Source organism: Pseudorca crassidens, chromosome 2 (genome assembly GCF_039906515.1).
Source record: "Pseudorca crassidens isolate mPseCra1 chromosome 2, mPseCra1.hap1, whole genome shotgun sequence".
In the NCBI taxonomy this organism is placed as follows: domain Eukaryota; kingdom Metazoa; phylum Chordata; class Mammalia; order Artiodactyla; family Delphinidae; genus Pseudorca; species Pseudorca crassidens.
This window is the reverse complement of record NC_090297.1, coordinates 47,501,673-47,527,082: the sequence shown is the minus strand read 5'-3', so window position 1 is coordinate 47,527,082 and position 25,410 is coordinate 47,501,673. Positions and strand designations below refer to the sequence as shown.

The 25,410-nt window shown below is 37.0% G+C and overlaps 1 protein-coding gene across 3 annotated transcripts in view; it reads right to left on the bottom strand.

Moving 5' to 3' along the window:
• The window catches only part of PRKAA2 (protein kinase AMP-activated catalytic subunit alpha 2), a 71,155-nt gene extending 48,074 nt beyond the window's left edge, over nt 1-23,081 (bottom strand). For 2 of the 3 annotated variants that reach the window (XM_067726307.1, XM_067726309.1), the window contains exon 1: nt 22,939-23,081. In XM_067726307.1, the coding sequence (XP_067582408.1) occupies nt 22,939-23,032 (94 nt within the window). In that variant the 5' untranslated portion in view covers nt 23,033-23,081. Of the gene's footprint in view, nt 1-4,564; nt 4,687-22,938 lie in introns of those variants that run through there. The other variant, XM_067726308.1, reaches the window with a different exon arrangement.
• Nucleotides 23,082-25,410: the final 2,329 nt, after the last annotated feature.

Sequence of the window (25,410 nt, the reverse complement as noted above, 5' to 3'; positions counted from 1 at the left end):
ACTGGTCAGAATGGCCATCATCAAAAACTCTACAAACAATAAATGTTGGTGAGGGTGTAGAGAAAAGGGAACCCTCTTACACTGTTGGTAGAAATGTAAATTGGTACAACCACTGTGGAGAACAGTATGGAGGTTCCTTAAAAAACAAAAATAGAACTACCATATGATCCAGCAATCCCCACTCCTAGGCATATATCTGGAGAAAACATAATCCAAAAAGATACGTGCACCCCAATGTTCACTGCAGCACTATTTACAGTAGCCAAGACATGGAAGCAAACTAAATGTCCATCGACAGAGAAATGGATAAAGATGTGGTACATGTATACAATGGAATGTTACTCAGCCACAAAGAAGAATCAAATAATGCCATTTGCAGCAACATTGATGGACCCAGAGATTATCATACAAATTGAAGTAAGTCAGACAGAGAAAGACAAATTTCATATGATATCACTCATCTGTGGAATCTAATTTTTTTAAAAAATGACACAAATGAACTTATGTACAAAACAGAAAAAGACTTACAGATATCAGAAACAAACTTACGGTTTACAAAGGGGAAACGTTGCGGGGAGGGATAAATCAGGAGCTTGGGATTAACATACACATACACACACTACTATATATAGATAACCAACAAGGACCTACTATATAGCACAGGGAACTCTACTCAATATTCTGTGATAACCTTTATGAGACAGGAATTTGAAAAAGAATGAACATATGTATATGTATAACTGAATCACTGTACTGTATACCTGAAACTAACACAACATTGTAAATCAATTATACTCCAATAAAATTTAAAAAAAAAGAAATGGCATCATCCCTTGAAACACTTAAGCACACTGATAAGCTAATTGGTTATCTGAGGTCAAAAGATTCAAATGCATTAAGAACACCTCCTCTTTTTGCTGAAATATACTAGCCTCTATTACCTAATAACTTATTAAGTGAATTAGTACTTAGCTATAATTAATTAAATCCAGATAGTTGTCTCATGATCACATCCTACCTGAAAGCCGAATGAATACTCCTAAAAATCTTGTAATATAAACAGATTTAACACCAAGAATTTCTTTTTGTGTATTACAGCTATAAATTTTCTATGGAAGTAACAGGGGAAAAAAGGCTTGGATTCATTAATGTTTAACTAACATTCATTTATTCAATCTAAAAACATTTACTGAGCACCATTTACATGCCAGGACTGTGTTGATCAAAGACACATGTAAAGAGAGATTTAATAGGTCTCCAAGTTTTAGTAGGGAGAAAAACAATCAGCAATAAAGGAGCTAAAATCGATTCTGTATGGTAGCAAATCTGTCTGAAAACTGTTAGGGATACCTTATTTGTGAAGGGAGAACATAGATGAGAAACAAAACATTTTTAAAAACCAAGGATGGACAAATTTGCCATAATTTATCATGTATATAAGTAAATATCCAGCTCAATACCTCTTTTGACAGGAGCAATAAAGAACACTCATCCATGGAACAACTATTTAATGAATGCCTACTATGGTGTATTCCATACCAAGTGAAGTTAATAGGCACTTGGGATGTAAGCAGTGAACAAATTAGTTCTGTCACACTGCTAGGTGTCCCCCAATATCTATTCCAGCCTTCCTTCCCAGACATGTGATTCCCAAATTACACCTGTGCACGTGTCTACCCAGAGTAGAGACTGCATCCTAATATCTCCTGTAACTAGGTACGGCCATGTGACCTATGTTCTGGCCAATGACATGCAAGCAGAAATGTCTCTAGCAGCAGCTTCCTCATCCCTTCCTCCATCCTGAAGCCTGAAACTACCTGCTCAGACTGTTACAAGAGAGTAAAATACTATCTTGTTTAAGCTATTCTTAACTTTGAAAATTCTTGTCATTCACAGCTGAACCTCAATAATACCCTATTCAGAATACTTTAAAATGCAAAATGTTTGAACTTATTTCAAATTTCCCATTTTGCTGAACTACCATCCATGAACTAATGGAAATAAACTATAATTTATAGCCCATACAATTTCTTGGATTAAAGGATTCTACGAAATTATCACTCATTAGTGGTCCATTTTGTTTTTCCCAAACTCTATTCAAATTATACAAAATACTCTCTAAAGCGATTGAAAAATCTATACTTACCCAATCTATCCTTTTAGAATTTTACATTTGATAAGGTGAAGAGTTGTTATACAGAAGAAAGAATAAAACTGTTTTATATTGTTCTAGGAGCAAAACTGGGAATAATCAATACAAATTCTTTCAACAGAGTCCTCTGCTCTACGAAGCCCCTCTCACCTCCTTTTTCACCACTCAAGCCTATACTGAAAATTAAAACATTAAAATTTTTTAATGTTACTACTGTACCCTGAGTATCCTTTTTTTCACAGGATGTGTAACACTAACATTTATTATTTTTCAGTTCATCTCTCAATACTAGATGGGAGGGGGCTGGAGGTCAGGTCCCCTGTAGTCTTTTTCTATTGCCAGGGTTGGCAATAAGCGGTAAGCCGAGAAAATGAGGCACAGAGAAGTTACGGATTTGCCCACATTCGTTCAGCTATGAAGTAGCAGGGCTGGAATTAAAACCCAGCAGCATGCACCATCCAATATTCAAACAGAGGAAGCTCAGCCATTTGTCAAGATCACCATAAGATAAATTCCTGCATTAACTAACAGGTTGGACTAGATCAAGCCTAATTCCCCTTCCAATTCTAAGATTTTTGTAATTATATCCCCAGGGATCATTCCACACTACATCTTTTAAGGGTATAAATCTTTTAAGCCACTCTAGCCTCTTGATTTTAGTTGTCATTTTCTGGATGCTTTCCAGCTTTTCTTGATACACAAGACGCAGGACTTCTTATGGCTGTATTATGGAGTTGTAAATACATGATTGTTTTGCACGAAGACTATAATTTTTCTAATGTCCAGTATCATTCCCAATGAAGTCTAGCGTTTTTTACCACAAGCATGGACCCTATAATTTTATGAAAAATAACTTGGAACACTTCTCTTCCTATATATTATTCCATATTAATTCATTTAAAATACTTCATTCAATTTTAATATCATAATTTAGAACAGTAATATAGCTAATAAACAAATCTAATTAAGATTTATGAAAATATTTTAATAAAATCTAATTGAATAGAAATCCTTTATTAAAATCCAATAAAAGAACAATCAAAAAATAACCTATTGTGTATTTTAGGTCTAAATTATAATCTATTTATATTTGAGGCTCAAAGAACTGTCAAAATGTCATTCTTCTGTAAAGGCTACAAACTGTATAATATGTATAATAATTTGAATTATTATTATTATACAGTATGTATAAATAATGGTATAGTCTTAATGTAATACTATACAGCTATGAGAATGAGTGAATTACAACTACATGCAATGACGTGGGTAAATCTCACAAACATAATCTTAAGTTAAATAAATGAGAGAAATATGATTATACTTCTATGAAGTTCAAAAATAGATGAAACTATTTATAATCCATGGATAGTGGTGACCTTTGGTGGGGGTGGAAGATGGAAACGTTAACTAAAATGGGACAAAAGTGGGGGGCTTGGGTGATCCTGGTCATTTTTTGTGCCTTTAAGTAGTGGTTGTATGTCTATGTTCAGTCTGTGAAAATTCATTGAGGATTTATGTAAGAAATCACTTGGAATGTATGTACCGCTTTACATACATGGTACAATTCAATTTAAAACGTTAAGAAAGAATGTTTGGATGACATTATATCCATACCTAGGCTATTACAAGCCAAGGGACACCATGTGTCAGCAAGCAGGGCCTTGTGTGGCATCAGCCACCCTTACTCATTTGTATCAAGAGCCTTCATTCTGGGAGTCAGGAGTGTCATCTGATGCACACATGGTCTGACCCCTACCTTCAGCAGACTCCTGCCAAAATAACACAAGCCTCCTTTCTTCTTTGCCCACGGTGAAACAAAACAGTCTCATTGCTTTTCTCAAAATTTCCTTTCCTTGAAAGTCCTTTAAAATTCTCTAAAGGACAGTTATGAACAGGAAGCAAAAGATTTCCTGTTTTGATATACCACTGATTAAAAAAGTACTATGGGCACCTTATATACAAATATTATTTATTCCCTAGAACCCTAAAAGTAAACATTACCCCTAGTTTACAGATGAAGAAACTAGAATTAGAGAACAATGAGGAGCAAGGTTTATCTGCCTCCAACACACAAGCTCAAAACTCACATTACTTTGCCTCCCAATAACCAGGCTCTCTTGATGATAACACGTCAAGAGTGCTTACTTGCATGTTTATCCTTTTATGTCCAGCATTTCAGCAGAGAAATCAGGGCACAGTAAAGGGATGGAGTGAGAAAAATCAAGGAAGAAGAATTGCTATGTTCAGCTCAAATGCAGGCTGGGGTAGGGCTGTGGCCTTTGCTATGGATCAGATACATGAAAGTTGTTCTTTAAGAACTGCCTAATGTCAAGAAAATAAATTGCAGACTGAAATAATCCCATAATACAATATGCAACATGCACTAGATTTTTACTGAGAGAACAAACTCACATATCATTGAAGACCTTCTTCTCTTAGTTGTTTTTACTCCCTGTTGGCCTGAACATTCATTTGTTCATTCACTCAATCAACAAATATCTTCTGAGGGTCTAATGTGTACTAGCCATTGCTCCAGATGCTGAAAATGCAGGTATAAATGGAACTTGTATTCTGGAGGAGAATATAAACAATAAACGAACATATAATAATGGTGATAGAATGATAAAAAAATGAAAATCAAGCAGAGTACTGGGAATAACAAGAATGACTGGGGTGAAGGTGGGAAAACTAATTTGAACAGATCAGGAAGGGCCTGAGGATGTGATTTTTCTTTTTTAGCAAAGACTTGTTCTGAAGCTACCTTCTTTGAGAACTGATTACATGATATGCTGTATTCTGCTTTATTTTTGAAACCTGTGTTTATACTGGCTTGGACTATAATTTTAAAGTACTTCTTTAAAACTTAAGTCAATCAAGAATTCCATAGGAGAATCAACTTACTTTTTACAGAATCATTTAAGATGAATCATTTACATAGAGTCAGGGAAAAAGTTTTCTGGTATAGAAGAGATTATTTAAAACTGCTGGAGAAAGTATTAGCATTCAGGTCAGAGATAACAGATTTGAAAAAATGTTCATAGATGTTTCTCACTCCAGATGAACAACAGAATCTTCCAGAAACACTCCCAAAGATTCTTAAATCATCCCCTCTCTTCTCTTTCCAACTCTGGTCCTTACGTGTCTATTCTCTTTCTGTGTTTCTCTTATTCTACATGCTTTGTCTCACTCTTGTTCACTCTCCTTCCTTTTCCTGTCTTCAAACATCTCCCCTTCTATGCCCATCAACTGCCCCTACCTGAATAATTTTTGTTTTTGAATATATTTACTGAATATCATTTTATGTTCCATAAAATTTCTCCTGAAAGTGGAATTGTGGAATAATTTAAAGGTCTCTCCAAGTGTTCCTTTTAGTGGCTACCCTAGAGATTACAACATTCATCTTGGACATTAATAGAATCTAATATAATGTTTTCACCATTTCCTAGACAATGCACGGACTTTAGAACACTTTAACTCTATGCTTCCTCTCCTACTTTTCTGTTGTTGTATTTTAATCCTACATGTATTTTAAATCCCGCAAGATGTTATTACTTTAGTCAATATCTATTTAGTTACCCACATATTTACCCTTTCCAACGGTCTTCATTTCTTCTTGTACTCTTGCTTCCATCTGGGAAAGCATCACCTATTTTTCTGCCTGAAGAATTCCCTTTGGTGTTCCCTTTACTGTAGGTCTGCTGGAGACGTATTCTCTCAGTTTATGCTTACCTGAAAATGTATTGTGCCTTTAATTTTGAAGACTATTTTTATTGGGTACAAAATTATAGGTTAGCAGTTTGTTTCTTTCACCTCTCTGAAGATATCACTCCACCGCTTCCTTGCTTTCATTGTTTTTGTTGAGAAAGTCTGCTTATTTTTGTTCCTTGGAAAACAATATGCCTTTTTTTTATCCTTTGGCTACTTTAACATTTTCTCTGAACATTTTCCCCCATCTCTGCATAGACAGATGAAGTCCACTCCATTATAGGAGAGTCTCAAGCAAAAACAAAACCAAACAAAAACAAAAAAACAGTTTTGAGCAGTTTTCCAATGATGTGCCTAGGAATGGTTTTCTTATATTTATTCTGCTTAGGGTTCATGTATCTTCTGAATCTGTGGCTTGATGTCTTTATCAATTTTGGAAAACTTTCTCCCATTATCTCTTCAGATATTGCTTCTGCCCCACTCCCTCTCCCTTCCTCTTCTGGAACTGTGGAAGTGCCTACTCTGCAAGATCATCAGTGGTCTTGGGTTCAAAATGACATTCATACTCACAGGACACAACAGGTAGTAATCTGAAGACTTAGCTTTTTGGAAGGACTTAGGACTGGAAACAGTCTATCAGCATGGCAAAATCAAACACATCTTTATCAGGAGTACTTAAAAGATCAGTTGCTGCTTCCCAGACCCTTAATCAATCACACAGGGAGACTAGGTTGTAGATGGATACAATCTACTCCAGCATTCAGAAGTCTCAAACAGTAACCACATCAAATGCATGCAGCTTCTAAGTCCTGCACAAGGGGTGCACTGAGTTTTCCTTGGGTTATTTTTATAGATTCCCGTTCTCTGCTAAAATTCTCCACCTTGAACATATTAATCACAATTATTTTTTAATTGAATAAATTTGACATGCAATATTGTGTAAATTTAAGATGTATAGCATGTTACTTTGATACACTTAGATGTTGTAATATGTTTTTCAACACAGCAATATTTATTACATTATATAATTAGAGTATCATTGTCTATATTAATTATAATGTGAATTAGATCTCTATGGCTTATTTACTATTCATTACAAGTTTGTACCCTTAATACCATCACTCTTATCCCCCCTTCCAATCCTCTGGTAACAACCACTTTACTCTGTTTTTTACAGGTTTAACATTTTATATTCCACATATAAATGACATGATACAATACTTTCTCTGACTTATCTCACTTAGCATAATACGCTCATATTGTCACAAATTGGAGGATATCCTCCTCTCCCATGGCTGAATAATATTTCATTATGTACATGTACCACAATTTTTCAGTCATTCATCTATTGATGAGCATTTGGGCTGTTTCCATATTTTTGCTATGGTGAATAATGCTGTAATAAAAATTGGATTGTATATATCTCATTAAAATCCTGTTCTCTTTTCCTTTGGGAATATACCTAGAAGAGGAATTGCTGGATCATATGGTAGATCCATTTTTAATGTTTTGAGGAACCTCCGTATCATTTTCCACAGTGGCTGGACCAAGTTACATTCCCACTAACAAGTATAAAGGTTCCATTTTCACCACATCTTCACCAGCACCTGTTGTCTCTTGTCTTCTTGATGACAGCCATTATAACAGGTGCGAAGTGATATCTCATTGTGGTTCTGATTTGCATTTCCCTGATGATTAGCAATGTTGAGCATCTTTTCATGTCTGTTGTCCATTTTCATGTCCTCTTTGGAAAAATGTCTATTTAGTTCTTCTGCCCACTTTTTCACTGAATTGTTTGTTTTCTTATTAAGGAGACTGCATTCTTTATATATTTTGGATATTAACCCATTATCCCATATGTGGTTTGCAAAAATTTTCTCCCATTCTATAAACCTACAGATGATTTAAGAAGCTTTGGGGGTGTTTCTGGAAGATTCTTTTGTTCATCTGGAGTGAGAACATCTATGAACATTTTTTCAAATCTGTTATCTCATTTTGTTAACTGTTTCTTTTGCTCTGCAGAAGCTATTGAGTTTGATGTAGTCCCATTTGCTGATTTTTGCTTTTGTTGCTTGTGCTTTTGGCATCATGTCCAAAAATCATTGCCAAAACCAAAATCAATGAGCTTCTTCCCTACATTTTCTTCTAGGAGTTTTATAATATCAGGTCTTTTGTTTTAAGTCTTTGATCCATTTCGGGTTAATTTTTGTGAAAGAGGGTTCCAATTTCATTGTCCTGCATGCGTTTCTTCAGTTTTCTCAGCACCATTTATTGAAGAGACTATCATTTCCCCACTGGGTATTCTTGGCTCCCTTGTTGAAAATTAGTTGACGATACATGCTGGAATTTAATTCTGGGCTATTTTGTGTCATTGGTCAATGTGCTTATTTTTATGCCAGTAAAATATTGTTTTGATTCAAATTCCTAAGTATGATACCTTCAGCTTTATTTTTTTCCTCAGGATTTCTTTGGCCATTCAGAGTCTTTTGTGGGTCCACATAAACTTTAAGATTTTTTTCTTCTATTTCTGTGAAGAAGGCTTTGGCATTTTCATGGTGACTATATGGAATTTGCAGAGGGCTTTGGATAGTACGGCCATTTTAACACTATTAATTCTTCCAACCCATAAACACAAGATGTTTTTCCATTTGTTTGTGTCTTCGATTTCTTTCAGCAAAGGCTCAGTTTTCACTGTATAGATCTTTCATTTCCTTGGATAAGTTTATTCCTAAGCATTTATTGTTTATGATGCTATCATGACTGGGAGAGTCTCCTTTATTTCTTTATTTCAGATGCTTCACCATTAGTGAAAAGAAATGTAATTGACTTCCGTATATTGATTTTGTATCCTGCCACTTTACTGAAATTGTTGATTCATTCCAACAGTTTCTTGACTGACTCTAGGATTTTTATGTAAGATCATATCATCAGCAAAAAGTGATAATTTTACTTCTTCCTTCCCAATTTGGATGCCTTTTATTCCTTTGTCTTGCCTAACTGCTCTAGCTAGGATTCCAGTACTGATTCAGTCTTGGTAGGTTCTGTGTTTCTAAAAATGCATCAATTTCTTCTATGTAATCTGTTGACATATAACTATTCATAACAGTCTCTTATGATTCTATATTTCTGTAGTCATCTGTAGTGTCTCCTCTTTCATTTCTAATTTTACTTGAGTCTTATTTTTCTTAGTCTAGCTAAAGGTTTGTCAATTTTGTTTATCTTTTCAAAGAACCAGCTCTCAGTTCCACTGATCCTTTCTATTATTTTTCTGGTCTCTATTTCATTGTTTTCCTTTCTGATCTTTATTATTTCCTTCCTTCTACTAACTTTGGGCTTAATTTGCTCTTTTTTTTTTTAATTCCTTGAGGTATGAAGTTAGGTTGTTTATTTGAGATCTAATTTCTTAGTATATGTGTATATTGCTATAAACTTTCCTCTCAGAACTGCTTTTGCTGCATCCCACAATATTTGATATACTGATTTCCATTTTCATTTGTCTCAAGACTTTTTATTTCCCTTTTGATTTCTTCTTTGACCCAATGGTTTCTCATAAGTGTGTTGTTTAGTTTTCATATATTTTTAGATCTTTTCACTATCTTCTTGTTGATTTCTAGTTTCATACCATTGTGATCAGAGAAGATGGTATGATTTCAATCTTAGATGTGTTAAGATTTGTTCTGTAGCCTATCATATGATCTAACCTGGAGAATGTTCCATGTGCACTTGAGAAGAATGTGTATTCTGCTGCTGTTGGATAGAATGTTCTGTACATGTCCATTTGTTTTAAAGTATGATTCAATTCCAACATTTCCTTGTTGAATTTGTTTGTATGATCCACTGTTGATAGAATACTGAAGTCCCCTACAATTATTGTATTATTGTTTATTTCTCCCTTAAGATCTGTTATTATTCGCTTAATACATTTTGGTGCTTGCATGTTAGGAGCATATATATTTATGATTGTTATATCTTCTTGATATACTGGCCCCTTTATCATTATACAGTGACCTTGTCTCTTCTTACACCTTTTGACTTGAAGTCTATTTTGTCTGATATAAGTATGGTTACGTCCACCTTCTTTGGGTTGCCATTTACTTGGAATATCATCATCCATCCTTTCACTTTGAGCCTTTGTGTGTCTTCAGAGCTAAAGAGTCTCCTGTAGGTCACATATAATTGGGTCTTTTTTTTTTTTTTAATCCATCCAGCCACACTGTGCCTTTGGATTGGTGAGTTCAATCCATTTACATTTAGGGTGATTATCTGATATGTAAGAATTTACTACTGCCATTTTATTTTTATCTTCTGTTATTTTTATCTCACCACTGTTTCTTTTTCCTTCTGTTTCTGTCTAACTTTATAAGCTGGTGATTTTTCATGGTGATTTGCTCAGTCTCCCATTTTTAAAAAAATATTTATTTTCCTTGTTTTTTGTGGCTGTGTTGGATCTTAGTTGCAGCACACACGATCTCTGTTGAGGCATACAGGATCTTTTTATTACGGTGCATGGTCTGCTCGGTTTCTCTCTAGTTGCAGATCCTGGGTGCACGGGCTCCAGGGCACCTGAGCTCTGTAGTTGTGGCATGTGGGCTCCAGAGAGAGTGGGCTCTGTAGTGTGTGGCATGCAGGCTCTCTTGTTGAGGCGCATGAGCTCAATAGTTGTGGCACGCGGGCTTAGTTGCTCCACGGCATGGATGGATGCTCCATGGATCCCTTAGTTCCCCAACCAGGGATCGAACCTGCGTCCCCTGCATTGGAAGGTGGATTCTTTACCACTGGATTGCCAGGGAAGTCCCTCCCCTTTTTTTTTTAATGTTTCAATCTCCATTCTAGATTTTTGCTTTGTGGGTACCATGAAATTTACATGAAACATTTCATAGATAAAATAGTCCTTTTTCTGCTGATAGCAATTTATCTTCATTTGCCTGTGAAGGTTCCATTCTTTTACTCTTCCTCTTTTACATTTTTGACATCACAAATTATCTTTTTATGCGGTGATTACAAGTTGTGGCAGCTACAGTTCTTTTCCTTTAAACTTTATACTCTAATTAAGAGTTTAATATACTATTCTAAAAAAGGTTAGTTTTCTGTCTAACATCTTAATCAGAGCTTTGTGTACTTTCACCTTTCATTTCAGCTTGAAGAGCTCTTTTCAACATTTCCTGTAAGGCAGGTCTAGTGGTGAACTGCCTCAGCTTTTGTTTGTCTGGGAAAGCCTTTATTTCTCCTTCATATATGAAGGATCATTTTGCCAAATTGAATATTCTTGGTTGGCAGCTTTTATCTTTCAATATTTTGAATATGTCACTCCACTCTCTCCTGGCCTATAAGAGTTTCTCCTAAGAAATTGCTGATAGCCTAATGAGGGTAATCTTGTAGGCTACTATTTTTCCTTGCCGCCTTTTAAAGTTATCAGTGACCTTTGACAAGTTTAATATAATCTGTCTTGCAGAATGTCTTTTTGTGTTGAAATAATTAGTGGTTCTATTAGCTTTGTGGACTTGTATATCTAGTTCCTTCTCCGGGTCTGGGAAGTTCTCAGATATTATTTCTTTAATACACCCTCTGCTCCCTTTTCTCTCTCTTCTCCTTCTTTTGGCTCATCAGATGAAGTCCAAGAGTTCTTGCAGGGTTTCTTCACTTTTAAAAAATCTTATTTCTCTCTCCTCTGCCACCTCAATCATCTCTAAATTCCTGTCCTTGAGCTCACTAATTCCTTCTTCCATCTGATCTGCTCTATTTCCACTGCATTCTAATTCTTCATCCCACTTATTGAGTTCTTCAGCTACAGAATTTCTCTTTGGTTCCTTTTTAGAATTTCAATCTCTTTGGTAAAGTACTCCTTCTGTTTGTTAATTTTATTCCTGAGATCACTGTATTGCCTAAGTTTTCCTGTAGCTCATTGAATTTCCTCATAACAGCTAATTTCAACTCTTTCTCAGTTAGATCACAATATTCCATGTCCTTGGGTTTGGTTGCTAGAAAAGTGTCATTTTCTTTTTGTGATACCATATTACAATGATTTTTTTCCATGGTGTTTGATGAAAAGAGCCTTTGCTGCCACATTTGAAGTAGCAACACCTTTATTTAGGCAAGGCTTTGTTTACTTTGCTCCTAACAGTTCAGTACATTGGTAATTAGAAGACTTCCTCTTGTTTTCAAGAAGGTGGCGCTATAGCACAGGTTTTTTCATTTCTCTTACCAGTGCTAACTCATCCCTAAGGTTGGGAGTTGGGAGTGGTGCAATAAAAACAAAACAAAACAAAAACTGTCGGAGAAAAACGAAAGAGGGGAGGGTGGCTGGCGGCACAGTGAGGGAGCTGTATATTAAGCACTTCAGACTTTGGGTGTGCCCACATCCTAGTAGAGGGATCCCCAAGTTTGGGGCTGGGGGGGGATGGGCAGCCAGCAACCGTGGGCAGTCCTCTTGCCAGAATCCTAGGACCAACAGTGGGAGATGCTTTCCTTCAGTTTTCTTTGTCTGCCTAATTCCCTTTCCTTCCGCTCCCCCAGTCACTGAGGTCGCTCCTCAGAGAGAGCAACAAGCTCCTGCAGCTGCAGCATGCAGAGGTGGGCAGACCCCACTGACCACCTTCACCCTCACCTCCTCTGCCAAAATGGTCTGTGCTGGCCCATGGCTAGACCTGCTGCCACCATTCCCTCACTCCACAGCCTCTTCTGCAGTCCAATCTACCCACTTTGAGGTACACAGATGGATGGATCTCTGGAGTGTCCTGGTATGCTATGCAGAAGCGTTTGTTGTTGTTGTTGTTGTTGTTATGCATGTCCAGTTAGATGTAAATTGAAGGGCAGAGAAAAAAGGAACAACTCACACCACCATGACGCTGACATAACTCCAATCACAGTTATTTTAACGTCCATGTCTGATAGCTTTAATATCTGAATCCCTAGGGGTTTTTTTTCTATTGTCTTGGCCTTGTCTCCTGGAATGTTAAACACTGTGTGTGAAAAACTGTAGAGGGTCCACCTGATTTTATTTCCCTACAGAGAATAAAGATAGGAGGCAGATCATCTTAATAAGTCTAGGATTAAGCTGATTCTAAGGATTTCAGTCTTCACGGGGTTGCAACCAAAACCCAAATGGTTACCTGGGACTCTCCTCCTTGATAAGTTATGAACTCCAGCTGTTGTTCTCCCCAGGATTCAAACTCTGCAGTGCCTTTTAGCCACTGCTCTCTGTTTGGCTTCTTACAGTTACCATTTTTACAAATTGGCAAATGACTCAAAGAGAAAAGCCAAATAAAATGTCAGACTCCCTCCAATGCATTTTTCTTCTCCCAGGGATAGTGATCACTCAACTCCTAACTGCCTTCAGATTTTTAATTTTCTCCAGATTTTCTAATTGTTTGTAACTAGAAAATTGATTTGATGCAAGTTAGAAATCATAGCCAGATATGGAAGTCAATCACACTGGAAAAAAAATGTATATGCAATAACAGAATGTTAAAGTTAAAAAGAACTTTATAGATTATCTACACCAACTTTCCATTCAAACTAGAAATTTTATGGCAACGATCTTGGTAGCCATCTGATACCCAAGCAAGTATGTCAATAACAGAAATAAAACTGACGTGTGGTATAAGTTGTAGCATTCCTAGACAGTCTCCTTGATAGAAAGATCCTCATTGTTCTGGATTATAATTTGCCTCCTTAAAACATTCACTCAATAGTCACAGTTCTATCCTCCAAAGCATCACTGAATATGGGGACTCCTTTTTCCAGATGATGGTACTTTAATTGTCTAAAAACAGCTATCACACTTAAAATAGGTTTTCTCATAGTATGAAAAATATTCTTTACCATACCTCATATGGCATACTTTTTGAACTCCCCTAGTTATAATGATCATTCTCTGAATGAAACATAATTGGCTAAGATTTTTTCCAAATTGTGGAACCAAGAACTAAACCCAATATTCAAAATTTGGCTTAATATGAAGTACAGAACTATACTACCTCTACAGCTATCAACTAATATGGCCGCCATATGTCTATTTTCTATCCAATAACAATTTTTACATTTAAGCACTCATAATATATATTTCCAAAACTCATGGTCAGACAGAACTTCAACATCTTAGGAACTGCTATCAACTGTTCTACTCTTTTATGCACCTGTTTTTTGTTTCTGTTTTTAACCAAGTGCTAGATTTGACACTTATCCCTATTAAATTCTACCTAGCAATTCAAGCAGTCGATACAAATTTAAATTCTGATTCTTTGTCTATTAATTATCTCATCTAGCTTTGTACTACCCCAAATAGGAAATCTTACTATACCTGTTAAATAGAATAAACGACAAAGATTTCCCTTTAGAATGACTCCTAAATTCTTTGGGAATAGTTGTTCATCAGCAATAAGACATTCAGAGCACATTTCTTTATCTTATCCGAAAAGCTACCATAAGACACAAAGTCAAATTTCTTACTAAAAGCAAATTTACAGCATATAGTATAACTGTTACACTATCCAACTGTGAATCAGTAGAGCACTAAGAGGGCCTGGTATAAATCTGAGTAACAGGTGGATTCATCATATCATATTTGACTTAGAATTCAAATGTGAGAGAAGAATCGTTTAAGTAAATTCTGTGATGAATATTTTCCTCTTTATTTTAAATTAGTAAATCATTTGTTGTAGTATCATTGCCACATTTTTAACACTGGTAAAAATAGTTTGCTTAAAATCCAGTATGACTAAACATGGTAGATGCTTAATATATATTCGGTCTATTATTTCATTAACTAAATCTGGAAGAACTGAAGTCAATTATGGAATACATATGGTACCAAGTTATGCTCCAACACATTAAAAACAAAAATTAAATAACTAATACTTATGGTATTTATCAAGTAAAGTAAGAATTTAGAAAAATTTATGGTATATTTAAAATTTTAATTCCATTATTTTCAATTATGATAGCTAGATAACTTATAATTAATTTATAATTTAGAAATTGAGAGATGTTAAATGAGAACATACTGCTCATTATGTTTTTAATAGCGTGTAAAATGTACAAAATACTATGAAGAAAAAAGATGCTAAAAAAAGTATTTTAATAAATTGATACATAAACATTCAGGATAAGAGACATTACAGCAAGATTTGATGATTATATAAAGGGCTGTTTAAAAAAACTAAGGGCAAATTAAAAAAAGAATTATTAACACTTTAAAAACTAAAGCACCACCAAAAGAAATACAGTAAAATTTATCAGAGGCAAACACTGTTAACCATAAGACACCACTTAAGCAAGAATACTGTTCCCTTGAAGGGGTGAAGGTTTCTATTATTAGCAGAGATAAGAGCTGCCTCAAATTCTTTCCTTAATAACACCAAACTAAAAATAAAATGGTTCACCACCTTTCAAAATAAACACATTACTTTGCACATGCATTTCAATGGTTTAAATAAGAGATAAAAATCTATTCAACTTGATTCAAAGTGTTTGCTCTTATATTTGCATCTAATAAATATACTAGGGAGACTGGCTCTCACTTTCATAATCCATTCAGTATTTTAGGGGTCTTGTGCCCCCACTTTCTCATTATCTCTTAAAGGATTTGAGATTAGATCTTCTGTTAGATCCAATTAAATTACCTACCTGGCTTCAAAAAATTAACTGCTTTCTCTATAAAATATTTTCTCTATCAAGGAAACCACAGGAATCTCAGAATAAATGGGGCAGTGTTATCATTACAAAACAGTACGAAATGCTTTAAGGAAGGCTAACATGGACCACGAGGTAAGTGAATATTTTTGCATGTTCTTACAAAAAACAAACAAACAAACAAAACAAAAAATAAAAAAAACCTAGATAAAGCAGTGCTGTGTCAGCATGGGAAAGGGAGAGAGGCCACAGAACTGAAGTAATTTCCTCAGTATATGATCAATTACAAAAATCCTTTCTAATTTACATAAATATGTTAGGAGAAAGTTTGTAGAAAGGCATTTTTAGTTCAGAGTCTGCATTTTCCATAGTTCTACAAAAAATGAACTGCATGTATTATTTTGGTTCTACTGTAAGTAGAACCTTGACAACAAGCCACACGTAAAAACTGCCAACTGCTGCTCACATCCTCCTCCCTGTTCCAGCTTTGCCTCCTTCTTCCAAGAGTTCTACGATCACTACCATGAGACCTGGAATATACATCTGTTACATGTTTGCATATATGCATTGCATGCATACGCATGGTGTACAGAAGATGGTGATAAGTAAGCAGTGTCTAGAGAATTAGATTAATGAACATATTCAAATGAAGTAGGAAAGAAGACCAGGGAAAAATAAAACAGGAGATAGTAAACTCTTCCTCATCATCATCAAATAAATTCTGGTCTCAGAACCAGATCACAGATTATTCTCAGAGTTCAGCAAATTACAGGTTTAAGTACATAATAGGACCCAAGTATATATAAAGTACTTAAAAGTTAAGTACTTGTATCTTTTCACCTACATTTTCTCCTGTACTACTCTCAACAGTATAAAAGAACATACAGTCTTATTCCCTTTTTCAGAGATCAAGTGACTTTGGCTTAAGGCCGCATAGCTGGCTTATATAACAGCAAACTTCCACACCAGGCCTTCTAAAATCCAGTGTTCTCTATACTATATACCATGTTGCCTTTGTGGACTTCACCTGAAATCTATCCATCATTTATAACATTGTTTCCTATGGAAAAATATCTTTTGAGAGTCAATGGATTACACAAAATGAACAAAATCCATGCAGCACTAAGGACAAAATTACCTATGTTGAAATCATAAAAAACAATATATAGATCAGGAAAAGCAAAAAACAAAACCCTAAATAGCACACTGTTCACTTAATTGAGAGATACAATGAATTGATCTTCATTCCAACACTAATGTTCTAGTATTTCAGAAAATATATAGCTTCCTTATTTGGAAGTATTGTTTAACAGTTGTTTAGAATTTGCATATTTTCAAAAGTAAAATCAGTTCAGCTAGCAACTTACATGAACATTCAGTTATTTCCACTTCATTTTTATTTTATTCATTTTCCATATTTGTGAAAAAACAAATTTCATGGCTTAACCAAAAATGATACTGCATTTTTAATATAAACATTAATAATTATCATATAGCACAAATGAATTAGTCATTGGGAACTTTCCAATGCAGGCAACCAAAAAATAGGGGCAGATTATAAAAGCTCTGTCTCAACGTTGCAATCAGAATTGCAATCAGCAAACACTTATTAACACCTCACACAGGGTGCAGGATTCACTCACAATGGCCGTGTATCTAGTCATCTCCACAACAGTGCCATCTATTTGTACGGCAATTTATTTTTTAAAGCCATTTTAGTGCCTCAACTCATTTAATCCTCAAAAACATTCTAGAAAGCAGGTAGGCCAAGTGTTGTTATGGCCATTTTACAAAGGAGGAAACAGGCTCAGAGAAGTTTAAGGGTTTTCCTAAATTCATATAACTGGCTGTGGTATGGAATTAAAAATCCCCAGTTAATGCCTTCCTAAACCAATGTTCTTTCTTCCTAGGACATCAAGTTATTTTTTTACAAATTCTCTTTAGTCTGTTTACTAAAGGTTACTGGTAATCTTTAGTCAAGGTTATTTTCATAATGGGGAGGAACCCTGAAATACCTGGTATTTTTTAAAATTTGGGTGAAAACTGTCAGAATTCAGTAAATTTATCATGTAAAAAATGGAATGGATTAAGGCACCAGAGTAAAATTTATATGAAAATATAATTTTTAACCATCCATATGGAGTTTCAAAAAAACTGTTATTGGCTGTAAATTTGGATTAAAATAAATACATTTAAATCTTATTTTCTTAATCCCTGATAAATATCTATGGACATGTAAAACTTATATCCTTGTAGGTTTGAAACTCACAAGATATCACACTATGCATTTTTACTTTCCATTCCATATACCACAGACTTGCATCAGAGAACCCTGAATTTGCCATTTCTGCCACTTACTAGCACCATGACCTTGGGCAAATTACTTAAAGTAGCTGATTCTCAATATCTACAATTAGTAAAATGGAGATAATATCAAATGCAGGATTACTCTGGGGAATAAATAAAAATCAATTGCATATATAGTAAACATAGTAAGAACTGATTCAAGTTGCAGCTTTTATCACTAAAGTGTTACAAATGCGTTTCCCTTTTCTTTTGCTTTATATTACATCTTTATATTACATCTTTATTTCAGCTCTGGTCTTCGGTAATTCAAATTTCCATTAAGCCAGAGGAAACAATTAAACGTTCCCATTTTTTGAAATTAAATCTTTAAAAATTAAGTTGTAAAAGACCTCACAAATTTCATGTTCTAGTGCCGTGCTTTAGGAGAAGAAGAAAGCAAAGCCCAGAGAGTGTTTAGGGCCTCGATACTACATGAGAGTCAAAAACAATGCCAGTGTGGGCCCCAAATACCATAGGTGTAACTCTGAGGCCCACCAACTGACCAGGTAGTTGTCCAAAATCTAATTTACCATTTAGGACTTGCTACTTACATTTCAAAAAAGTAACACTACTTGTTTAAAAAAATTAATAAAAATTTTTCCATTTGCTTATCTTTCCTGTTATCTAAAAAATAAGTGGGGTATTAATAAAATATTTACTTAATTTCTTGAAAGCCAATTCTGTGAGCCATGCACATAACTATCTGAAAAACAGAAAAAGTAATGCCTTGATGAGACCTTGTTGACTAGAAAAGGCTACTTTGACTACAAAGGATCCTATGTTGTACAATTCCAATGAAGAGTAATTATTTCATAAATCAAATCTATCAGTCCTCACCTCAAAAATACAGGCTTCTTTTTAAACAAATAATTACCATTATATTAAAAACATTTTTTTTCTCCAACCAGTGTATAACACAAACACCAGATCTATTCTAGAATTTCTATCACGTTCATTATTTAGATAAGAACCGAGGAAGTCTAATTACAAGAGCTCTTAAACAGAAGTTCTACCTTACCCTGGAAAGAGTAAGAACCAAAACAATCAATATACAGAAAAAAAATTAAGTAGATAAAAAGCATTACTTCTAAACCCTGTCAGCCCACATAATCTGTTTCCATAAGCACTCCTCTTGTACTCTTACACTAGAACAATGGAGAAAAATCAGTTTAAAATATTTTAAATAAGGCTTCAATTATTTATCAACAAATAGAAGGATTTCCATATGCTTTTTAAAAATAGCTTGAAACCAGTACTATTAAATGAAAACTAGTTATTTCCATTTTTGTTTACTGTACCTAACTTTGGTCTGTAAATTGATACATCAACAACTGAAGTTAAACTTTCAATATCTGTAAATAACAACAGTTAAGAGAGAAGGCACATAAAATATTCATCACTCCTCCATTTCCATGTTTTTATAGCCACATAAAACTAAATCATTTACTACTAAGTTTTTTAGTATAAATTAAATTTACAAAGTCTAACTCTATACCAAATAAAAATGCATGTATTTCCAACAAACGGTGCTGGGACAATTGGATATCCATATTCAAAACGTTGGCCTTAGAACCTCATCTTACACCATATTCAAATTTTAACTCAAAATGGGTCATAGACGTAAATGTTAAGAGCTAATAAAACATTTATTTAAAAAAAAAAATACGAGCAAATCCTTGAAACCCAAAGCAAAGATTTCTTAAATATAACACCAAAAGCATTGTCCATAGAAGGAAAAAGGTCAATAAACTGGACCTCATAAAAATTCAAAACATTTATACTTTAAAAGACACCATTAAGAAAATGAAAAGTCAAACAACTGACCTGGAGAAAATATTTGCAGTAAGGGACTTGTATCCAGAATTTATAAAAAAAGATTCTTATAAACTCAACTTACAACAAACAACTCAACAAATGAACCAAATATATGAACAGACATTTCACCCAAGGAGATACCATTTCACTCCTCCTAGAACAGCTATAATAAGACAATAAACAAATCTTAGGATTTGGAGAAATAAGAACCCTCATACATTGTTGGTGGGATTGTAAAATGGTACAACCACTTTGGAAAAGTCTGCAGTTTCCCCCAAAGCTAAAAATAAAACCATGATATGACCCAACAATTCTGCTCTTAGGTCTATCTACCCAATGTGTCCGAGAACATATGTCTACACAAACATTTGCATGTGAACGTTTGTGGTGGCATTATTTGTAATAGCCCCAAATGGAAAACAATGGCCACCAACAAGTGACTGCAGAGGCAGCATACGGCATACTCATGCAACGGAATATTATTTAGCAATAAAAAGGAACAAACTACTGACACATGCCATGTCATGCATGAACCTCAAAGGCATTGTTAAAGAAGTCAGACATGAGAGACTCCATGTTGAATGATCTCATTTATAAGAAATGTCCAAAGAAAGCAGATTTATCCAGACAGAAAACAGATTAGCAGTTTCCTAGGGCTTAGGGTTAACTATAAGTGGGCAAGAGGAATCTTACTGCGGTGATGAAAATGTTCTAAAATCGATTTATGATGATGGCTGTACCATGCGGTAGTTACTGAAAATCACTGAATTGTACACTTGGAATGGGTGAATTTTATGATATGTAAAATACACCTGAATAAAGCTGTGTTTAAAATGCATGTGCTTTTGTTTCTAGTCCCTTAAAGAATTACAAGTGACCCTGAACAACACTGGAGTTAGGGGCACTGAACCCCAAGCAGTTGAAAACCTGTATTTAACTTTACAGTCAGCCTGCAGTATCCATGATTCCGCATTCTAGGAGTCAACCAGCCTGGGACTGTATAACACTGTATGTAGTATGTCTTTAGTGAAAAAAGTCTGCTATAGGAGTACACCTGTGCAGTTCAAACTCGTGTTTTTCCAGGGTCAACTGTAAATGAATAACTTTAGACTGCAGCAACTTATATAATTTGTATTAAGCAATTGTACTAATTCTAACCTTGGATGGGAAACCACAGACTAACTTTGGAGAAGTGCTAATATAGTGTTAGGAACACCCCTCCAGTTGGTTGCTCACTGGGAAGGGGTCCTCCAAGAAAAGGATTTCTCATAAATCAAAGTACCTTCTGTTGGTTTATATTTTAAGAAGTGCCTAGAAGCAGCTCAAGAATATATACAAAAGATATTTAAGTTGTCCTATGACAATGGACCGATTGATCTGATGGGTGTTTTAGCCAACATTCAGATTACAGAATTTAAAAGGACAAAATTTTAACACAATTTGAAAGGACGTAGGGTACATTATATAACCTGGAGAGTGTACATGTCTAGATGGCAAAGGTTTGAGGGTATAACGTCAAAACACAATAGTCCTTAGTAATGGCACAGGCATTAATCCAATTCCTGGATCCTCCTATATTCATTCTAAATATATTCTCCTAACTGTCCACTTTATGATGTCTTTCAAACCTAAGCCAGGACTTCACAGCCCTCACGGGACTTCAAAGAATTTTACCAACTTGAGGTCTTTACACAAATACCACCCTGTCTGTGAGGCCTTGCCTGACAACCTTATTGAAAATTGCTAACCTCACTAAACTCCCTATCCTCTCTTCTCGATTCATTTTTCTCAATAGCACTAAAAATACTGTATATTGAATATTTTATATACATATTGCAATTATTGTTTGTCTTCCCCTACTAGAAGAGAAGCTTCACAAAAGGAGAGATTTTAATCTGATTTTGTTCCTAGGGTATCCCCATTACCTAGAACAATGCCTGGCACATTGTAGGCACTCAGTAAGTGTTTTCTGAACAAACGATAGGGTATCAGACACGTGGAAGTAAGTAAGAGCCAATCCTTGCCACAGGAATGAACGAGTCTCTTCTATCCATTTAACAGCCTTGATTTAAGGTTAAAATATGATTTTTTAAGGAAATAGAGGCCTCAGTAAAATCTCCAAAGTGCCTACCTAATATTTCCCCTGCAAAAAGAAAAAAAAAAAAAAAAGCAAACATTTTACTTATAATATTGGATTTGCAACAATCAAAAGAGAAGTATTTTTAATACTTCTCGTTCTAGTTCTGGAGAGAGGACAAATTAATTAAATCCCACGTGACCCTTATTAACAAGAAAAACAGGAAAGTTCAATACTTAACTAGTAAGAAGTAAAGAAATTTCAAAACCAGCCTGCTTTACTACACCCAAAATGGGATCCCATCACCAAGAACACAGACCTCAGCAGAGCATGTCTTAGCAGTTCTGGCCTCAGCCCTACATACTCCAAGATCCCCATCACCGTCCTCCCCATCCCAGAAGCCTTCCTAGAACCATTTTACAAACACCAACCAACCTTCAGACCTCCCAGTTCTGATTAAGCCCTGACCCAAGCCAGCTGCATTCCAGCGTTTCACACAGGCATCAGAAAGACCCACCCCGCTCTTGCCCCGGGAGCATCCCCTAAACTGTCATCCCCACCCAACCCAGAGTCTGAGAGCACGAAAGAATCGGAATGTCAGGAACCGCCCAGCCTGGCCAAAATTAGAGGACATTTTAGACCTTCATCACGGTTCTGCCAATTTCAGTGTGACCTTGAGCACGTTCCTATACCCCAGGGGTCCCCGTTTTCTCACGTTTAAGGTGAAGATAACACCTGCACCTGCTATAAGGATTAAAGGAGATCACACGTGAAGCACCTAACTGGGCACCTGGCACGAAATGGAAACTCCACCATCAGGAACGTGGGTCATTCCCCAGTCCTATCCGTACAGCCTCCCAGCTGGAAGGCACCTCGCCCTACAGCACAGTCTCCCGGCTTCACAGAGGAAGGCACTGAGGTCGGCCGGGAGAAGCGCGGTGGGCGCCGGCCCTGGACCCCGCGACGCCCGCGCCCCAGCCCGCGCCCCCTCGCCCGGCGCCCACAGCTGCCGCGGGGCGAGGCGCTGCACGCTGCCCTCCCGGGGTCCCCAGGCTCCGCGCGGCCCGGGCGGGGCCACTCCACCTGCCGCCAGGCCCCGCCACCCGCTGCCAGCCGCCCGCCCGCGGCCCGGGGCTCCGGGGCTCCGGGGCTCCGGGGCTTGGCCTCCCGCGAGGTTGGCAGCTCGGCGCGGTGGCCTCGGCGCGTACTCAACTCTTCACTTTGCCGAAGGTGCCGACGCCCAGCGTGTCCCCCAGCACGTAGTGTCCGATCTTCACCCGCCCGTCGTGCTTCTGCTTCTCAGCCATGTTCGGGGCGCGCAACCTCGCGCCGCCGCCCGCGCCGCCGCCGCCGCAGCCGCCGCAGCCGCCGCCGCCGCGAGCTCTTCTGTGCTGCCGCCGCCGCCTACCCACAGTTCAGCGGGCCCGCGGGGGGGCGGGAGCCCAAGACGCCGGGGACTAGGCGAGGCGGGGGCGGGGGCGGGGGTGGCCCCCAAGAGCAGGTGGGCGGGGCGGGGGCCGTGTACGCGCCCAGACCCCGGGGCGGGCGGCCGGGGTGGGCGCGGGAAGCCGAGCGCTGCGGGAGGAGTGGTGGGAGGGCCCGAGCTCCGTGCGGGGAGGGTTGGAGGCAGACAGGTGTGCGCGGGAGGGGTGGGGGCAGGAAGGCGCCCAGCTACCTGGGGGAGGGGCCCAAGGGCGGGAGCCGGGTTAGGGGGCCCGTAAGCAGGAGAACCGGAGGGAGTGGAAAAGAGAGGGTGAGATTTGGGCCGAATCTTAGGGAATGTAGAGATGGAAGTTGAATCTGGAGAAGAAACAGGCCTGAAGTGTGAGGAGAGAGGGACGTGAAAAGCAGCGTGTGGGTGCAAGGGAAGTGGGGCTGGAGACGGTGGGGAAGGGCATTGATCGAAGGTCAGTCGGAGGAGAGCCACAAGGAAGTTTCTTGAGTCACGGGCTGAGTGTTTTGATACAGGTCACGGCGCAATAGAGAACCCGATTCTGTGCTGGCTTCAGTGGTCCTCCTCTTCGTACTTTCTAATTCTCAATTATTTTGTCCTAGAGATGGAGGAGACCCTCTCCCAGAGCTCTCAATTTTAACTAGTTTGCACAAAGTTCTCCGGTCAACCAGTCCCAATATTTGCTCGATTGTATTTTAGCGCATACTTACATAAATATATAGAGTAGGAATAGTGTGTGGTAGAGCTGCACAAGAGGGAAACAGTGAAAGAAATGGAGAGGGAAACTGAATGTGGTGAGCATGGGAAGTAAGATACCTAAGGGACAAAGAATTACGAAAAGCAAGAGCAATGTAAGGACACAAATTAAAGGTAAAGATTGAAGGGGGGAGAAAACCGGTAAGAGGTAACTAGAAGCGTGACATCCAGGCAGAGCATTTAAAGACTGCCGAGGTATAGTAAATGAAATGATTATTGCTTCCTCCTCCCTCCCTTCCTTCTTTTCTTCTTTCTTTCCTAACTTGCATGCCCTATTCTTCAGTGTTGCCTGTCTTTTAGTGCTTTAGTGATTGGGAATAAATGTTTAAGGATTAGTTGAACATTTTTAACTTAGTGTCTGACAGTAGAGTTTCAAGGTCACATTCCCCAAACAGTAAGTCTCATCTCACTATTTATAGGTAAAGAGAAAAATGTATTGATCAGAAAGAATAAGATGCAACAAAAATTTGTTTTCTGAGAAGTGATAAATATACAAATGACAAACATGCATCCATTCTTGCTTGGACACCAAGACAATCCAATGAGAGATGATCACAGCTTATAAATTATAGACATCACAGCTGTTGAACAGAGGCTATTTTTGTTCATTCTTGGGATCATCTTTCTTGCTGACAAGAAGTATCATTTAAGAATCACTCTACCTAGCCGACAATTCGGGGAAAATAGCCAGTTATTTTTGATACTGAACCTTCATTTGGTTAAGGGTCATTCCTTCAGTATTCATTCAAGTTAGTAAGAAAAAATACCTCTTCTACTTTTGAGGTACAAGAAGTATGTGTCTCTTGTTATAACGTCTTAGTAAAAGATGTTAAAGAGTGTTAGATTGCTTTCTTGAAGCTATATGAAGACAGCCTATAAATAGAGATTTTGAAGCATTCAGCACGGTCTTAACTATTGGTTGATAATTGCAACTTGAACTATTATACACCTCATAACTGTGATCCTTACCTAGCAACTATGAACTACCTTGTAGCTTTATTATTATGCCAAACAAGTGGGTTGATACTTTGTTGATTAAAAAGTTCATTTAAACACAGTTATCTCACTAATTGTCATAAAAGAAACTTATTATTATCCCCGTTTCATAGATGATAAATCTTAGTTTTTCCCTTTCTGATTTGCCCAAGGCTAATCAGCTAAGTGGCAGAGTCAGAACTCATATCCAGTTCTGACTTGTCCATTTGTCTTTCTACTATACAACAGCTACCTATATAAAAAAGAATATGTGATGCTCTAAGAACGTTTACATTTTTCACAATTAAAGTCCAATTCTCATTTTTTTATTATTTTTAGGGCAGACTAACAATATATACTTTAAACTTACATTTTTGACTGTTTTCCCAACTTTTATTTAGAGGAAAGATCGAATGCTAGGTGGGTGAGGAGGGAGGGAAAGGACAACTCTTGGTGGCAGCACTCAGTCTTCTGTTGCCCTGAATATTTCAGATATGGGTC